The 20,198-nt window shown below is 45.4% G+C and overlaps 1 protein-coding gene across 4 annotated transcripts in view; it reads left to right on the top strand.

Annotated features, from left to right (window-relative positions):
- MLC1 (modulator of VRAC current 1) overlaps window positions 1-19,467 on the top strand; it is a 118,607-nt gene extending 99,140 nt beyond the window's left edge. For all 4 annotated transcript variants that reach the window (XM_068276345.1, XM_068276343.1, XM_068276344.1 and 1 more), the window contains 2 exons: window positions 12,464-12,631; window positions 15,154-19,467. In XM_068276345.1, the coding sequence (XP_068132446.1) occupies window positions 12,464-12,631; window positions 15,154-15,222 (237 nt within the window). In that variant the 3' untranslated portion in view covers window positions 15,223-19,467. The remainder of the gene's footprint in view (window positions 1-12,463; window positions 12,632-15,153) is intronic.
- The last annotated feature ends 731 nt before the right edge of the window (window positions 19,468-20,198 follow it).

The following is a 20,198-nucleotide window of genomic DNA, read 5'->3' as shown; positions in this document are numbered from 1 at the left end:
ATGGAAGAGGAGGGTATGGACAATGTGGACAGAGACCCAGATTTTGTTTGTGAACGAGAACATCGCCGTCGTAGCAGCAGCACAGATGAGTCTGTTGAAGAACACACTGCTGCACGAGTTCGCCTTGTGCCACAAGGTAGGCGGCGCGCAATTTCAGGCACCACAAGCGTGGAAGTTCAAGTGAGAGGCAAAAGAGGAGCAAACAGAAATCGCCAGCAAGGAGGCAGGTGCTCCAAAGTCTGGGCTTTCTTTGAAGACTGCACTGAGGATGTTACCATGGCGATTTGCAAGGTGTGCAAGACCCGCCTGAGCAGGGGGAAAAATATTAACAACCTCTCCACCACCAGCATGAGCCGTCACATGCTATCCAAACATCCCACTCTTTGGGCAAACGCGTCAGGACAGGGTACCAGAAACAACACTGCCTCCCTTGGGTTCACCAGACCCGCCTCAGCAGCAGCAGTAGCCCAGCCATTGCGTGGTTCACAACATTCACAAACATCAGACGACGCTGACACTGTCACTTTCCGGAGTAGTGCTCTTGAGGTCTCCCAGTGTTCATCAAACACAACAACCAACAGCCCTTCCGTGTGCAGCGCTACGGTTCAGTTGTCTGTGTCGGAGATGTTTGAGCGCAAGAGGAAATTGCCAGCAAATGACCCCCGGGCCGTGGCAGTAACAGCCAGCATAGCCAAGCTTCTGGCCTGCGAAATGCTGCCATATCGATTGGTGGAGACAAACAGCTTCAAGGGCATGATGTCAGTGGCCATCCCACGTTACGTGGTTCCCAGCCGCTACCACTTTGCACGCTCTGCAGTGCCTGAGTTGCATGAGCACGTGGTCAGCAAAATAACCCGAAGCTTGAAGAATGCCGTTGCCTGCAAGGTTCACCTCACCACTGACACCTGGACGAGTGCGTTCGGCCAGGGTCGATACATCTCCCTTACCGCGCACTGGGTGAACCTTGTGGAGCCTGGCAGCGATTCCTCACCTGCTACGGCACGGGTGTTGCCCACGCCACAAACAGCTGCACCGCCGTCCCTCCCACTGGATAACAGCAGCACCTACCTCTCTGACTCCTTCTCCTCCAACGCATCTCAAAGCTGTACCTCATCCGGAAACGCTAACCCAGCAGCAGTAGGATCGTGGAAGCAGTGCAGCACAGCTGTTGGCATGCGTCAGCAAGCGTTGCTGAAGCTAATCTGCCTTGGGGATAAGCAGCACACAGGGGAGGAAATTTGGAGGGGAATAAAGGAACAGACGGATTTGTGGCTGGCACCGCTGGACCTGAAACCGGGCATGGTTGTGTGTGATAATGGGAGTAATCTCATTCGCGCTTTAAGGTTGGCTAAGCTGACACACATCCCTTGCCTGGCGCACGTGATGAACCTAGTAGTTCAGCGGTTCCTGAGGACATACCCAGGCGTGCCCGATCTGCTGTTGAAGGTGCGTCGAGTGTCCAAACATTGTAGAAATTCCAGTACTGCTTCGGGGGCACTCGCCAAGATGCAGGAGCGCTTCAATCTCCCCCACCATCGCTTGCTGTGTGATGTCCCTACGCGCTGGAATTCTACGCTGCACATGCTAGCCCGCTTTTGCGAGCAGAAGAGTGCAGTGGTCCAGTACATGACGGCGCAGTACCGAGGCGCATCCGGCCAGCTGCCAAGCTTCTGTGGATCCGATTGGGCCAACATGTTGGACCTCTGCCAAGTCCTCCAAAATTTTGAGCAATCCACGTTGCTTGTGAGCAGTGACAACTCTTCAGTCAGCATTACCATACCACTGCTGTGTTTACTGAAGAGGTCGATGTTAAAAATCAAGGAAACAGCTGTCATGATGCAACTGGGGGAATCTGAAGGAGAAAACGATCAGCGTGATGGTACCAACATCAGGCCATCCGCCTCAGGGAACGCTGGCCCCAGCAGCTATGACGAAGAAGAGGAGGAGGAACAGCTGGAGTTGGAGCAGGAATTTCATGCCACCACTGACGAGGGCCAGAGCGGTGCACGTTGGACTTCCACAATTCAACGCGAATGGTCAGCAGAAGCAGACCAGGAGGAAGGTGACGACTATGATGCATCACAACAACTATCACAACGCTCACAAGAGGATGATGAGGATTCTGGTAGGACTCTGGCACACATGGCTCAATTCATGCTAGACTGCATTGAACGTGACCCACGCATTGTGCGCATTCTGGACAACACCAATTACTGGGTTTATACCCTTCTGGATCCACGGTACAAACACAATGTTCCAAAACTGCTTGAAGAAAGAGTCAGACAGGTCAAAATGGAAGAATACCAGCAGGCCCTTGTGGAGACTTTAGAGAGGAGATTGACATCCTCCCCCTCCTCTAGCCAGTTGTACGCAGACAGACTGACTTCCGCAAACCCAGGACGACCAGGAGGGCAGCAAACAACGCAAGCCGCAGCTAGTACCCAAAAGGGAATGGTATCGGCAGTGTCCTTGGAGTGGGAAAATTTTCTGACACCCATGCAGCCGCAGCCCACTGAACAGCAAGCGTGCAGATCCACCTCCAACACCGATCGCCTGGAGAAGATGGTCAAGGACTACATGTCAGATGGCGTAGCTGTGTCGAACCATCCATCTGCACCCTTCAACTATTGGGTATCGAAGCTAGACACCTGGCACGAACTGGCAATGTACGCAATAGAGGTGCTGGCTTGCCCGGCAGCCAGCGTTATGTCGGAACGCTGTTTCAGTGCTGCCGGAGGCATCGTCACAGATCGGCGTATCCGCCTCTCTACAGACAATGCAGACCGTCTGACTCAAATTAAAATGAATCAATCCTGGATTGGAAATGACTACGCAACACTCCAGGACCCCAACCAAGTAACATGACCAATGAACATCTGGGATGGTGTTGCGTTTCCGGGCCCTGTTTATTGAACCTCTCATCTGTATTACATTTATGACTGCATGGCGGCAAAAAGCATTGCTGCTATATCCGCACGCTTTTTGTCCACATGCAAGGCCTGGGTTGTTGTGTCTCACAAAGCGTGGCCTTCTCCTCCTGCGCCTGCTCCTGTTCCATCACGTCTGCTGCTGCTGGGTTAGCGTTGCCGCGTGGTCCCTGTTTATTGAACCACTTATCTTTATTACATTTATGACTGCATGGCGGTACAAAGCATGCTATCCGCACGCTTCTTGCCCTCATGCAAGGCCTGGGTTGTTGTGTCTCACAAAGCGTGGCCTTCTCCTCCTGCGCCTCCTCCTGTTCCATCACGTCTGCTGCTGCTGGGTTAGCGTTGCCGCGTGGTCCCTGTTTATTGAACCACTTATCTTTATTACATTTATGACTGCATGGCCGTACAAAGCCTGCTATCCGCACGCTTCTTGCCCTCATGCAAGGCCTGGGTTGTTGTGTCTCACAAAGCGTGGCCTTCTCCTCCTGCGCCTGCTCCTGTTCCATCACGTCTGCTGCTGCTGGGTTAGCGTTGCCGCGTGGTCCCTGTTTATTGAACCACTTATCTTTATTACATTTATGACTGCATGGCGGTACAAAGCCTGCTATCCGCACGCTTCTTGCCCTCATGCAAGGCCTGGGTTGTTGTGTCTCACAAAGCGTGGCCTTCTCCTCCTGCGCCTGCTCCTGTTCCATCACGTCTGCTGCTGCTGGGTTAGCGTTGCCGCGTGGTCCCTGTTTATTGAACCACTTATCTTTATTACATTTATGACTGCATGGCGGTACAAAGCCTGCTATCCGCACGCTTCTTGCCCTCATGCAAGGCCGGGGTTGTTGTGTCTCACAAAGCGTGGCCTTCTTCTCCTCCTGCGCCACCCTCCTCCTGTTCCATCACGTGTGCTGCTGCTGGGTTAGCGTTACCGGTCCCTTTTCCTGGAACCTCTTATATGTATTACATTTATGACTGCATGCCGACAAAAAACATGTTACCTGTGCAAAGAAAACAGACATTTCCCGCATTTAAAAGACAGTTTTCCCTTTGAAACTTTAAAATCGATTTTCTCAAAAACTATAAGCTCTTTTTGCTAATTTTTTTTTCCTCTTGTACCCACTCCCAAGGTGCACATACCCTGCAAATTTGGGGTATGTAGCATGTAAGGAGGCTTTACAAACCACAAAAGTTCGGGTCCCCATTGACTTCCATTATGTTCGGAGTTCGGGTCGAACACCCGAACATCGCGGCCATGTTCGGCCTGTTCGGCCCGAACCCGAACATCTAGATGTTCGCCCAACACTACTTCCTTAACATGAGCCTGTCACTAAAACAGAGGTACTGAGCAGTATATATGTATGCAGAGCAGGATACTAGAGGTCGCTGCACCCACCTTTTCTTCCGGTATTTGTATATTAAAACCCTCCCCTAAACTCAGAAGTCTTTAATATTGCTATCAGGTTTTGCTCTTGGCTGCACAGTAATGTGCAAAATTTCACAGGTTCGGTATCAAATTAAATCAAATCAAATCAAATTAAAAGATAGCTTTATTGGCATGACCAAGATTCATTACAGGTATTGCCAAAGCAAGGGGAAATAGGGGACATGGGAGGGGGTGGGGTAGGGGGACAATGGCTAAGCAGTCTGTGGACATTTTTAGGTTTACAGTTCTGTTATGCTCCTCTCAGTCTGTGGCATGCTGTGACATAGGGGGAGCTGCACGCCTCCTGCATGGGACGCCACGCCGTCCCGACCACCACCTTCCGCACGCCGCAGGACTGCAACAGGGCCCACCGCCGTGCACACTGACCGGTCGAGCTGACTGAGCCAGTTTCTGCTTGGACTGTTGATCCCTATGCCATCTCTACAGATCATGGTTGGCTTGGATGGACATTTGCCACAGCTTCAGGATACACAGAGACCATCCTTTTCATCTATGTGGTAAGATGCACAAATACTGAGCATGCATCCGGATCCTGTGGACATGGTGAGACAAGTCTTGTGTGATGCTCTTTGCTGCAAAGCTGAGGCGCTGCCATGCGCATGAATGATGCCCCTATGCTGATGCTATATGTGCTCTGCCAAGCTTGCTCTACCTGCTTTTACCTGTGCATGCTCCTCTATGGTCCTGTGTTCTGACTGTCCTGCATTGGCTTGCTACCTTTAAACTATATACAATTGAACTGTGCTCTGTGCAACCTCTGATTTGGGAGTTTGGCCTTGACATTATTTATCGCCATTTATGTGACCTTTCTCTAGCGCCAATATAGACCATGTGATCACAGCTCAATGCTAGATGCAGGCGGATGCTTGCGGTTTGTGGTGTGTGTGTTGGGATGGATGAGTCGTGACGGGGTGGCCATCCCATGTGCTTTTTTAATGGTAAACTTATTATGTTAGTTTAATTCTCTCTAATAAAATTTGATATGTCATTTGAAACATTTATCAGTTTTTCTGTGTGCATTTTTAAGTAATCAATGATTGGGCTTTGTATGTTCCACGGTCCTATTCCACTGCCAAATTCATAATTATTAGCATGCTGTGACATAGTGTGCAGCGATTGTCACTGTGGATTCATCTTCTCCCAGTAGGATATATGTTTTTCTCTCATCTTCTAGTGTGAGAAAGTCTGGGAATAGTTCCAACAATTTCTTAAAGTAAGTGTCCCTGGTTGCAGTATATTTGGGGCAATGTAATAGGAAGTGGCTTTCATCCTCAATGGTATGTTAAAGCCACAGCAGTTTGGGTAATGCATGGCTTTTTATTTTTAAAAATAAAGCAAACAAAATACCTGCTTCTCCAAATTATCACGTGATTGCTAACTGTTTTTGCCATCTTAGAATAGGAATGAGTATAGTCTCTTTCAATAGCAGCAGAATATTGTACCGTGTAATCCATCAGTTAAAGCAGAACGTTTTTAATCTGGATGATACCATTCAATAGTTTACTTTAAAAGATAGAAAAGAGTAAGCGTTTAGTCACGCTTGGAGGTGTATTCTCCACAGTCAGCATGCAACGCATGAGCTGACGTGGAGGAGGTACACACACTAGCACCAGGAAACAGGCTATCCCTAGTATAGTGGAGGGGAGGACTGACTCCAATAGGATATTGTGGCGCACAGAGCCGGTGCAGATCTGACAGCCACAAACAATGCTTTCGTTATAACGTCTCAGCGCAAAGTAGCGCTGAGCGCATAAACCAGAACTGAGGAGATCAGGACAGGTAGACAGAATGAACGCTTGCTAGCTAGCGGCTACTTAGCGACAGCAAGCGTCCAAAACCAGACAGACTGGAATGAGGCAGCCAATGCGATGCGGCGATGGCGTGCCTCACAAAGACAGGACAGGATAGTCAGAAAATAGCAGGATTAAGATAGATGAACGTAACACAGATAAATATACAATAAGTATGTTTTCCTAGCGTATTACAATTACAGCTATCAATGAAACTATTTGTAACGTCTGACTAACATATGTATATATCGGCAATGAACCGATATATGACATAAGCAGGAACGCTGACTAGGACTGGAGTAATACAGGGAACAGGACTCAGAAGGATTCGCTATCTCTTCGCAGAGATGAACGCAATCCACAAACGGTAACAGAACAGGATTCAGAAGGATTCGTTATCTCTTCGCAGAGATGAACGCAATCCACAAACAGTAACAGAACAGGATTCAGAAGGATTCGTTATCTCTTCGCAGAGATGAACGCAATCCACAAACGGTAACAGGACAGGATTCAGAAGGATTCGTTATCTCCTCGCAGGGATGAACGCAATCCACAAACAGAACCAGAAGCAGGGTAACTACCTCAGCACGGGTGGTCACGGTACGCGCAACCTACCAAAACGTGCTGGAAAGCTGACTAACTGCACACAGGATATAAACAGTTCGTGTACGTATACATCAGCGACACTGATGTATTAACGTAACACAAATACAAGGAAAATAATAAACGTGCTGGTATGCATATATATTGGCAATGAACCAATATATGATGCAAAGACCAGCAAAGTATCTTTATAACAAGAAACACGATCGGGGGCTAAAGCGACAGCAAGACTGGCTTAAGCTGAAGCTATGAAAACCCAAGGAAACCCTGCAGGAAGCAGATCTTTATACTGAGGTCATCCAATGGGAGCAGACATGCAGATTCCCACACAGGTGAATGATAATCAGTCACAAGCCGACAGCAGGGAAAGACAGACAAGGCTATGCAGCTTGCATGGAAATAGATCAGAACTGCCTGAGCTGCAGCACTACCACTTCCAGTAATAGCTGCTGCAGCAGCGATCATTACAGTACCCCCGCCTTTAAAAGCGGATTCCAGACGCTTTTCAAAACTGAAATTCCCAACAAAACAGTCTGACTGATAATTCATGATGACCGGGACAGCCCGGCAAGACCGAATTCCAGAATCAGTCCCCACAAGACTGGACCCATCAGAACCAGAACCTACAGAACCATGCCCATCAGTACTACAAGCCCCAGTGTGACACCCATCAGAACCATGATTTCCAGAAGAAAGCCCTCCGAAACTCCCTGAGCGATACCCACCGCCTTCCAGGAACCGTTCAGAAACGCCAAAGCCTTTGCAATGCCCACCGGTACTGTCTTTACCAACACAAAACCCACTGTTGAACCAGTCCAAGGCACCAGGACAAGTTTTCTCAGAGACCTCCCAGAACACCTTGAAGCTCCAAAGAGATCCCCATAGGTCAGAATGCCCCTTAGGCTCACATGGAGAACCATCAAGAACCCCTATGGAACCTAGGGCAATTCCCGAGTCAGGGCCACAAGGACAAACATCAATATCAGGGCTTTCAGGGACCAGAACCATCTCTGGGCATGCAGGCAGACTGGCAATATCAGAACGTGTTCCCACTAAGGAAGCATCAGAGCACGCTAACACCTTAGACACACTTGGGCATTCTGGCACACAAAGAACATCTGGGCACACCGGCACAAGAGAAACCTCTGGGCATGTCAAGGAACTGTGAGCCTCAGGGTCAGCCAAGACAGGACCAAAACCAGGACTGGCCAAAAAAAAATCATCATGACTAAACTTCGCAACTACTGGACTTTTACACGAGAATGCTGGATCAGACTTAGATGTCGCTGATTCCAGCAAAGTCAGTAACAAATCAGATTCAGGGGCACTAACAAGACAGGACAAATCTTCTGATGTATGCACTGAACCAGACAGGGACTCCACAACTACCTCTGGACTGGACAGAGACTCATTTAATACACTGGATTGGAGCTCATGAGGCGCTGCAGAACAAGTCAGTATTGCAGCAGCCCCCACTGGACTAGGCAAAACTGAGGAATTCCCTGGACAGGAAGGGGACTCTGGAACCTCTGCCACAGCGGCCAGAGAACCAGAATCTTTCAGGATACAGGGCTGGGTTTCAGGAACACTCATCAGACCGGACTGAAATTCTGAGATTTCTATTATTTTGACCAGAGAATCAGAATTATCCATGTTACAGGGCAAGACTTCTGAAACATTCAGAGGACAGGGCTGGAGTTCCTCGGCTGTTACAACACTGGAGAGGGACTCAACAACATTGGTTAAATCAGACTGTGTACAGGACAAGGTATCTGACACACTTGCTGACGAGGACAATATTTCAATGGCTTCTGCTTTGCTGGGCAGAAATTCATCAAGTTTTATTAGAGCAGACTGTAATTCCAAAACAGCTGCTAGACAAGTGAATATTACTGCAACACCAACTGAGGTAAGCAGTGCTTCAGCCTCCTCTGCTAGAGGGTTTAAAGTATCCAAAGTACTGGGTGAAGTATAAGACTCTGCGACCACAGCTTCACTGGACAGGATCACTGAACAGTCCATATTGCAGGGCAAAACCATGGAAGCACCTGCTGGACAGCATAATGATTCTGTGACCTGAGTTTCATTGGAGAGATCTACTGCACAATTCATGGTACAGGGCAAATTTATTGGAAAATTTTCTGAACAAGGTAATAATTCTGCGATTTCAGGTTCACATAGCAGATGCTCTGAGCTATTCACGAAACTAGAGCGAGGTGTAGAAACAGGAAGATCAAGACACAATGTTTGCGCATCTGAATCACCATTCATTTGTAAAATTGGAAAATTCAGATGCTGGGGTTCTGAGTTTACTAGACAGGATTGCTGGGACTCGGAAACTGATGTAGTGCATCTATTGGCATCTGCTGGATCAGACAGGAGTTGAACTTTATTAACACAGGTAATTTCTGCAGAAGTGTTTGCAGAGACAGGCAAGATTTTTCTGGTGTCTGTTTCACTAAACAAAGAGTCATGAGTACTGGCTAGGCTGGACTCGGAAGTCAGCAGGACCTCTGGATTCTCTGCTGAGAAATTTGCGCAGGGCAAGGTTAAGAATGTATCAGTGGCTTCTGTTTTACTGGGAAGTAACACTGAGTTATCCATGGTACAGGGTGGAATTGCAGGAACTTCAATTTCACACAAAAAGAGCTCCGAATCACCTGCTGAATCAGCCAAAGGTGCTGAAGCAGGCGGGTCAGAACGCCAAATTTGCGAATTCGGAGTCACATAAAAATCATCCAAAATCAGTTCCCACACATCAATCAAGGGAGCCACACAGTCATACCTACACACACCAGCCTCTATTAGGTTATAGGCTGACTTAATGCATGCGTTCAATACCATTTCACTTTTTGCACTGTAAAATTGACAAAATGAACTTGAATCATTCTTCCATTCACAGACCAGGGCTTCCATCTCTCCCCTCTCGAATGGAGGATCCCATGCATACTTAACAGCGAAACATTTAGGCTGATCACAGTCTGCAGATATGATTGTGGCAGGCACATGTATAGGGTTAATTAGCAGGTGATTGGCAGATTCCTTATTCTTAAGAATCTCCAATACCTGTAGCAAGTGTTGAACTGTAGTGTATGCAAACTTCCCTTGGTTCACAAATAAGTTGATTTGTTCAATACTCTGTAATATCTCATCATAATCATACTCAGATAATTCTTTTAAACAAAGATCTTTATTTTCCCTAGCCAGGGAGGAAAGTTCATTAGTAGTTTCATAAGTCCATTTAACTCCCCTGAAAGACAATTGCATTTCATTATCTGTTAATGGCAGAATCTCATTATAGGTCTCAGTCGCTAAGGATAACGATTCTGCAGATTGGACACGTTTCTTAGAACGTTTGCGTTTTGCCTTTGACCTTGCGGGTTTTGGTGATTTATTCAAAGCTGCAGGAAAATTATCAGTAACACTTTCTGCTTGCTGCTCATTCTTGCAAGCAATTGAAGGAGCAGCTGATTGGCCTGCTGCCAGGAGTTCATTAAGAGGAAAAGGCAATGGATCTATGCGCAACCAGTTATGGATCACAAACGCTAGAAATTCCAGCGGTCTATCTTTCAAATCGGAATGATTGAGAACATCAAATGCCCACTGGAATAATTCCCCTTTAAACAAAATATAACTTAGTTGGAGTGCCCAGGTTGAAACAGGAGTCGCTTGGAGATCAGGATTGGTCAGGAACCTGGCACATTCAGAGAAAAACTCATTTTCTGTTTCAGAGCTAAGTTCTTCAAATTTCTTAAAGGAACAGGAACCATAATTAACAGTGTCATACTTTCTGGGAATCCCCCCCACAATGGGGATTGGTAATGGGGTTTTCATAAAGTCACGCTTGGAGGTGTATTCTCCACAGTCAGCATGCAACGCATGAGCTGACGTGGAGGAGGTACACACACTAGCACCAGGAAACAGGCTATCCCTAGTATAGTGGAGGGGAGGACTGACTCCAATAGGATATTGTGGCGCACAGAGCCGGTGCAGATCTGACAGCCACAAACAATGCTTTCGTTATAACGTCTCAGCGCAAAGTAGCGCTGAGCGCATAAACCAGAACTGAGGAGATCAGGACAGGTAGACAGAATGAACGCTTGCTAGCTAGCGGCTACTTAGCGACAGCAAGCGTCCAAAACCAGACAGACTGGAATGAGGCAGCCAATGCGATGCGGCGATGGCGTGCCTCACAAAGACAGGACAGGATAGTCAGAAAATAGCAGGATTAAGATAGATGAACGTAACACAGATAAATATACAATAAGTATGTTTTCCTAGCGTATTACAATTACAGCAATGAAACTATTTGTAACGTCTGACTAACATATGTATATATCGGCAATGAACCGATATATGACATAAGCAGGAACGCTGACTAGGACTGGAGTAATACAGGGAACAGGACTCAGAAGGATTCGCTATCTCTTCGCAGAGATGAACGCAATCCACAAACGGTAACAGAACAGGATTCAGAAGGATTCGTTATCTCTTCGCAGAGATGAACGCAATCCACAAACGGTAACAGGACAGGATTCAGAAGGATTCGTTATCTCCTCGCAGGGATGAACGCAATCCACAAACAGAACCAGAAGCAGGGTAACTACCTCAGCACGGGTGGTCACGGTACGCGCAACCTACCAAAACGTGCTGGAAAGCTGACTAACTGCACACAGGATATAAACAGTTCGTGTACGTATACATCAGCGACACTGATGTATTAACGTAACACAAATACAAGGAAAATAATAAACGTGCTGGTATGCATATATATTGGCAATGAACCAATATATGATGCAAAGACCAGCAAAGTATCTTTATAACAAGAAACACGATCGGGGGCTAAAGCGACAGCAAGACTGGCTTAAGCTGAAGCTATGAAAACCCAAGGAAACCCTGCAGGAAGCAGATCTTTATACTGAGGTCATCCAATGGGAGCAGACATGCAGATTCCCACACAGGTGAATGATAATCAGTCACAAGCCGACAGCAGGGAAAGACAGACAAGGCTATGCAGCTTGCATGGAAATAGATCAGAACTGCCTGAGCTGCAGCACTACCACTTCCAGTAATAGCTGCTGCAGCAGCGATCATTACACGTTTGACTCAATATATAGGTCTTTATCGAACTCTGTTTTCTGATATACAGACTAAAAAGTTAGAAAGCACAGCCTATAATAGTTTGAACAGAAGGAGGTACATACATTTTTTTCTAATAAAAATGAATGTCATTGATGAGACCCTGAGCTGTGTCTTAAAAAAGAAAACTGGACACGAGGTCCCCGTCATCCTCATGGCCCCCTCCGCGGTGCTACTGGCGGCTCCAGTAATGTACCGACTTAGGGTGAAGTCGTGCATGCTCACCCCAGCTGCGTACCCGACGCGTCATCAAGTCCGTCGGAATAAGAGTCCTGCACATGCACCAGCAGGACCGCGGAGGGGCATGAGGATGCCGGGGACCTCGTGGGCAGGTAAGACTTGGCTCAGGGTCCCTTTAAGATGTATTACTTACAACAGGACAGCAAAGGGTTCTTGCATGGATGTTTTCTAATCACTAAAGTGTTGTGGGGTATTATATATATATTATCATTACATATAAGCAATATACATTATATATTTTATATATAATGCACACACACGCAGACATTTTGTTGAAAATGCTTATATTTGAGAATTCATGAACTCACATGTTGTTTTCCATTCAGCGTTTCTATGAAGTCTTGCTCTTGCTCCTTATGCTGATACTGTTGGTGCAGGCTGTGCTCTCAATTATCACCATCATCCAATGTGTACATTATAAATCACAAGTAAAAATGCAGGACTCATCATGGAATGTATCTTTTATGGACAAGGCTAATTACAGAAACAATAATGTAAGTGTAAACTAGATATTATTCATAATATCAAAAACTTAATTGCATTTTACTTACTAGCTTTGGACACTAAGGCAGGAAACCTAAGGTGAGAAGGAAGTGGAGGCTGCCATATTTGGTCTATGTTAAAAAATGGAAATTGTCTGGCTGACCTGGTGATCTTTTAGATTTCTCAACTCAGTCCTCAAGTATCCCCAACAGTGCTGAAAGAGAGCCAAAGGGCATTGGCACTGTGGCCGCTGGAAATGACTTGAATGATTGTGTCCAAAAAAACTGCAGGGTTGGTTATTGCCTGTGTGCCTAGGTGCAGAAATAGAAAGTCTGTAAATAGGAGAAGGAGGAGGATTAAAACCGACACTGCTGGCGACCTTTTTATTCAGTGTGCAATCATGGTGCAGGCAAATAGTCTAAAAGGATATGCGATACACGAGGCACATACCATTGCAATAGAGAGATGAACGAATGCTGGGTGCAGGGGGGCTGCAAGCCTGATGGCCGTTTTGCACTTTAGCCTCCGTAGAAGCACATGGTGGACGCTACCTGGAATCCATAGGGATGACAGCTCCAACAGCTAATAGCTGTTTTGCGGGAAAAGAACTGGAGGTATGGATAGGCTATGCTCATAAATATGTGGCACACGTGTGCCAACTTTTGATCTGTCCCCTACCCATATGAAGTCAAACACAATGGAAAATAGGGAGGGTATGCACATGCACAAGGCAAAGAATTACATATGTGTACATATGTTGACTACGATCCACCATCTTTATGGAAACGCCAGTTGTTACCAGTGCAAGCGTTGGGGCATCCTACTATGTTGCAATCCCAGTTTGCTGTGAGCAGGTGTATAGCACAACTTGCTACTCTCCATTTCCTCCTGTCTTTAACTGCTTACAATCATTTAAAGCTCTTGCAGGCCACATAAAACTTCAAAACAGACCGAATTTGGCCCAAGGGCCTTGAGTTTGACATCTGTGCCATAGGCAGTGATTATGAAGCTTTCTCTCCTCCCAGGCATTTGTGTCCCCCATTTGGAACTAAGAATGCCTTGCCACTGCCTAGTTTCAGCAGGTCTTACCATCTATAGACTTTACCTTACATTATCTTCCAGTAGTTTATGAAAGGTAGGACTGCAAGAGGATGAGTAAAGTAATGCAGCAGCAATGTTATCCAAGCTCAGAGTAGAAGACATACAAGGCAATACTGCACTAGGCAGCACTAGCCCTTTCACAGATGTGGACACTCTTACCAGTACTCTTACAACTCATTGGAAGTGGCTTTTATGCCTGCAGAAAATGGATTAAATGAAAAGTAGATGTTTCATGTATACCTGCATGCTGTGCCTGTGACATGTTGTCATCAAGTATAGCAAACCAAATGTAAAAAGAGGTACAATTTTGCTTATTCTACAAAGAAATTTTAAAATGGCTCGGCCACATTTGTTTCAATGTATAACATAGCTGTGGCCGTAGCGGACATGAGTGTTCGTTTATGGTATAAGATATTATAAAATGGCTTAGCAACATTTGTAATATGGTATAGTGGAGCTCTAAGGGGTATTTTTGGCGCAGAGTAGAGTAGGGTAAGTTACTGGTGCCCTGGGGTCTGGCTATTGGGGGGAAGTGGGGTGAGGCTAGTGTTAGAAGTAGGTGGGGTAGGGTTAGTCTGAGAATTAGGTTAGTTAGGGTTGATGTAGAATATTGGTTAAAGAGAATCCGAGGTGTGTTTAAAGCATGTTATCTGCATACAGAGGCTGGATCTGCCTATACAGCCCAGCCTCTGTTGCTATCCCAAACCCCACTAAGGTCCCACTGCACTCTGCAATCCCTCATAAATCACAGCCGTGCTGTGAGGCTGTGTTTACATCTGTAGTGTCAGTCTCAGCTGCTCCCCCGCCTCCTGCATAGCTCCGGTCCCTGCCCCCGTCCCTTCCCTCCAATCAGCAGGGAGGGAAGGGATGCAGGCGGGGACTGGAGTTCTGCAGGAGGCGGGGAGAGCAGCAGACTGACACTATAGAGATAAACACAGCCAGCTCTGACAAGCTGTTTGTCAGCAGTGTGGCTGTGATTTATGAAGGATTGCAGAGTGCAGGGGGACCTTAGGGGGGTTTGGGATAGCAACAGAGGCTGGGCTGTATAGGCAGATCCAGCCTCTGTATGCAGATAATAATCTTCAAACCCACCTCGGGTTCTCTTTAAATTACCGATATTCTACTATTGGTAGTATCCGGTGCCCAAATTCTCATGTACTTTTTTAGAATTACACCTTAAAATAGTCCATACACAATTTGTAGATTTTAACTGTGTGTTTACCTATTTTTTTAAGTAGTTTAATCTTTATGCACCTCAAAGTACAGTAAATTACATTTGATGCTATTCAGTATGTGCCTTCTGATGTACGTTATGAAAATACATTTAGCTGTTATTTATTATTCTTTTACTTGGCTTGCTTATGGTTGTAGAATACTAATGTATAATTTTATTGTTGTTTAATAATTTCTGCATCCTTCTGTCTCTGTACAGGTCTCCAACAACACCCTGAGGGACAAAGAAAAGGCTTGGAAAGCTGTTATGGTGCAGATGGCTCAGTAACCCATGTCAGTTTGGTAACATGCGGAGGAGAATATAGGCGTTATTAATGAGTTGCCTGGTATAGTTACCAGTTTTATACTTTGGCCATTTTAACTCAGTGTAAAAAGTAGTGGTAGTGTAATTTCAATCAACCAATGAGAAGTCCTCCTTGAATAGGTTTGCATCATCACATTACATGGCTGCAAATTTTGCCTGTCATTTCTGCGTATATTAGCCATATATAATTGCCGTATATACCACATTCTGAAATTAAAATAAATGTTATCAATTTTGTCCCTAATTTCTTAGCCTTAGCACCTCCATGGCCTTAATTTGATGGCATTTGTCACCCCACTATACATAGAAAATATCTCTTTTTGACCTTGACTACGTTGAGACTACAACTTTAGGTCAGGACACAAGGTACTGGACACTCTCCCAGATAGGGACTTGGACAGTCATAAAAAGAGATAGCTAACCCTCTTACATAATATCATATCAAAATTGTAGCTGGAGCAGGGCCATGAGCCGCTTGCGTCCAAATATATATATATATATATATATATATATATATATATATATATATATATATATATAAAATTATTATTATTATCTGCATGATGTAAATTTCTTATAAGTGGGCTATAAAAAAATAAAAATAAAGAGTCGCTAGCAAGCTTACTTTTTCTTTAGGTCTGTTGTAGTTAGGGAGGGCTCAAACAAAAGGCAGAAATGCACCATTCTGTGTTTGTTTGCTTTTCATGCAGTTGCAGTGTTTGGGCCATAAGGATTCAGGCATTTGCATTTTTTTAATGCAACTAAATACACCATGCTGTATTTGAAAAAGAAAACAGCACCAAAAATGCAGTTAAATCATCCGTATACACTAAACCTTAGTATTAAAATACAGTAGGTCTCTAGGCAAAAAAAATAACATGTATGGAGGAGACATTATACGGTATATCTTCTCTAAGGCTCCCAATGGTCCATGTTTTTAGCTATTTCGGTTGAAAAAAGACACACGTCCATCGAGCTCAACCAGTACAAAGTACAACTCCAGCCTGCTTCCCCACACATCCCCGCCGATCCAGAGGAAGGCGAAAAAAAACCCACAAGGCATGGCCCAACCAGCCCCAAAAGGGAAAAACTCCCCCCCCGACTCCAGATGGCAACCAGACAAAATCCCCGGATCAACATCATTAGGCATTACCTAGTAATTGTAGCCATGGATGTCTTTCAACGCAAGGAAAGCATCTAAGCCCCCTTTAAATGCAGGTATAGAGTTTGCCATAATGACTTCCTGTGGCAATGCATTCCACATCTTAATCACTCTTTGTAACGATTGTGGAATTATTTCCGTGATCAGCGCACAAGGCGTGCGCTGACACGGCGGAAATCCTCCACAAGCGTATGAAAGGAGAGAACCCAGCTTTGGTGCAAAGCACCAGTAGAGGGAAATTCCCACCGGCAGGTGGAGCTATGGAGTGCAGAGGAACAAGCCTCTGTACTGCCACAGATGCCAGATGGGAATTGTCCAAATTGCAACCGAGCAGGGCAAGATAGCCCTTGAAGAGAGAGAGCACAGCGACAGGGTGAATGTGTGTTCACCAATCTAGTCGCCAACCCGCGACGATGAACACACAACCGTGAAGATCAGGTGGGAAAGCAATCGCAAGAGATAGCGATTGTTAATAGTGACACAAGACTGAATAAGCACAGAAAAGGGATGTATGTATGTCCACCAATCTTGTCGCCAACCTGCGACGGTGAACACACAACAGAGGAAATCAAGTGAGAACGCAATCGCAAGAGATGCGATTGCGAATGAGAATGAGCACAGGGACAGAATGTATGTGTGTGCACCAATCTAGTTGCCAACCCGCGACGGTGCACACACAACAGCAGAAACAGAGTAGGAACGCAATCGCGAGAGAGGCGATTGCCAGAGGTGACACAAGACTAAGCAGAGGTAAACCCAGGAGCAGAGCAAAGGCACAGTAAATCATACAATGAGAATAAGGAAAATAACAAACGCTAACTAAACGCGAACACCGTACTCATTCGCAGCAGCGAATGCGTTAACAGCGCGGTCTCCGCACATTAAGCGAAACAGAGACAAGCACGCCACCCTAACTAACCACCGACACACAAACACGAAACAGAGAACGCGAGCGCTTGCTTAACAGTTACCTCACCGAGCCTACCGCAAGCGTTCGTATCAGACAAGACAGACGGACGGACAACAGGAATATGAGAGTTACGATCCACCGCTCTTTCGCCAGAGCGAGTGCGATCCGGGTTCAGGGATAGGACAGGAAAGATCCACTGCTCTCTCCGCCAGAGCGAGTGCGATCCGGGTTCAGGGAAAGGATAGGAAAGATCCACTGCTCTTCCACCAGAGCAAGTGTGAACCAAGTAGGGAAACAGAGTTAGCAGGATCCACTGCTCTTTCCACCAGAGCGAGTGTGATCCAAGTATAGAAACAGAGTTAGCAGGATCCACTGCTCTTTCCACCAGAGCGAGTGCGATCCAAGTACAGCAACAGAGCTTAGCAGGATCCACTGCTCTTTCTGCCAGAGCAAGTGTCATCCAAGTATAGAAACAGAGTTAGCAGGATCCACTGCTCTTTCCGCCAGAGCGAGTGCGATCCAGGTACAGCAAGATGAGGTAGCCAGTAGTAACCGCTGCTCCAGCTTACCCTCCAAGAATACAGATCAGAAGGATACACAGCCGCTACCGCTAGAGGCTAGTGCGATCCAACCAGACGAACAGAAGGAGCTACCAGTAGCAACCGCTGCTCTGGTTAGCACCCCCAGACAGACAGAACAGACAATACAAATAATACAACCTGACTGAACTAGAGGGGTGTCTAATACAGCCCCCAGAATACTCTAAGATAACTTTAACAATCCAACAGGAAAGGCTGACACTCAAGGAGTGTGTTAACAAACCATTATGACCAGCAAAGGATTGTGTGAGAAGAAGGCTTTTATACTGCCAGCCCTCAAAGGAGACAGCTGGGCAATTTGCATGTATGCAAATCCCTCAGCAAAGCAACTCTGAAAGTTGCAAGATGAAGCCAGGTCTCTTTTCCAGAGACCTGCATCCCTCAGACATAAGGAATGGTCAAACAGCTGTCTGCCTGTGCAGCCAGCTGAGCGGATCATTACACTCTTACTGTAAAGAACCCTTTCCTAAATAAATGGCTAAAACGTTTTTCCTCCATGCGCAGATCATGTCCTCTAGTCCTTTGAGAAGGCCTAGGGACAAAAAGCTCATCTGCCAAGCTATTATATTGCCCTCTGATGTATTTATACATGTTAATTAGATCTCCTCTAAGGCGTCTTTTCTCTAGACTAAATAAACCCAGTTTATCTAACCTTTCTTGATAAGCGAGATCCCATACCACGTATCAATTTTGTTGCTCGTCTCTGCACCTGCTCTAAAACTGCAATATCTTTTTTGTAATGTGGTGCCCAGAACTGAATTCCATATTCCAGATGTGGCCTTACCAGAGAGTTAAACAGGGGCAATATTATGCTAGCATCTCGAGTTTTTATTTCCCTTTTAATGCATCCCAAAATTTTGTTAGCTTTAGCTGCAGCGGCTTGGCATTGAGTACGATTATTTAACTTGTTGTTGATGAGTACTCCTAAGTCCTTCTCCAAGTTTGATGTCCGCAACTGTATCCCATTTATTTTGTATGGTGCTAGACCATTGGTACGACCAAAATGCATGACTTTTTTCAACATTGAATTTCATCTGCCATTTATGTGCCCATATAGCCATCCTATCCAGATCCTGTTGCAATATGTCCATATCTTCCTGAGAGTTGATGATTCTGCACAATTTTGTATCATTTGCAAAAATAGCAACATTGCTCACTACTGCATCTACTAGATCATTAATAAATAATAGTGTTCTCCCTCTTCAGTAATTCTGTGGTCTATTATTCCCAGGTGCCATAATGCAGATGGAATGATTGAATGTCCCAACTATCCAATGTATTTTCTGTAGTCATGTGGCTACTCTGTGTCCATTATTTGAAACTATGACAACAGAGAGGCTAGTGGCCGTGTCAAGGCAATTCTGCACATAAGTCCTGTTACACATGTCTGAAAATCGTAGAGATGTGGCAGACACTTTTGAGAAGAAGTCAGTGGAGTGTTGACTGCTATCTCTTTGGTGCCTGAGAGTAGACCAATGGATTACTGACATGGAGATCCAAGGGCCATAAGCCATCAGGAGCCTTAAAGTGGAATATAACCCTGCATTTCAACTTTGCTCTAAAATATTATTTACAGCATATTATATGCAAAAAGCATTTTTTTTACTAGACCAGCATTGGAAGGGTTAAACACATAGAGGTTTAAAGTTCCCTGGAGAGATATGCAGAAGTTCAGATAGATACATTCTATTTAGTTGAATGTATCTATTGATAAATGACACACACTTTTTGGCTGTCCTCCAAGCTCCTTCTCAGTGAGAGAGAGTGAGTCACATTCAACACTTAGATACATTTATGTAAACAAAATGCATCTATTTCAGCTTCGGATGCGTCTGCAGAAATCTCCAGGAACTTTAAAGCCCTGTGTAACCCTTCCAATGCTGGTCTAGTAAAAAAAAAAATGCTGGTTGCATATAATATACTGTAAATAATGTTTTAGAGCAAAGTTGAAATGCAGGGTTATATTCCGCTTTAAGGGAGAGGTATGTTTTCTTCCTGCAGATTACTTTTTTTTGAAGTTTCATCTTATGCATGATTGAAAGGAACTTTGTCCTTGCATTCAGTAACATTACCCAAAGCAGGAACGAACACCAACAAATTCAAAAGCTGTCAGTTTTACTGATTCCTTTGCAGATGATGCAATTTATTCTATTCATTGTCATGACTGTACAGTGTCTTGTATTTCTTATGTATATTTGTTCCCCATTATTTGTTTGTACTATGTACAGCGCTACGGAAGATGTTGGCGCTATATAAATAAAAAATAATA

Source organism: Hyperolius riggenbachi, chromosome 3 (assembly GCF_040937935.1).
Source record: "Hyperolius riggenbachi isolate aHypRig1 chromosome 3, aHypRig1.pri, whole genome shotgun sequence".
Lineage (NCBI taxonomy): Eukaryota > Metazoa > Chordata > Amphibia > Anura > Hyperoliidae > Hyperolius > Hyperolius riggenbachi.
This window is presented reverse-complemented; position numbering and strand designations above follow the sequence as displayed.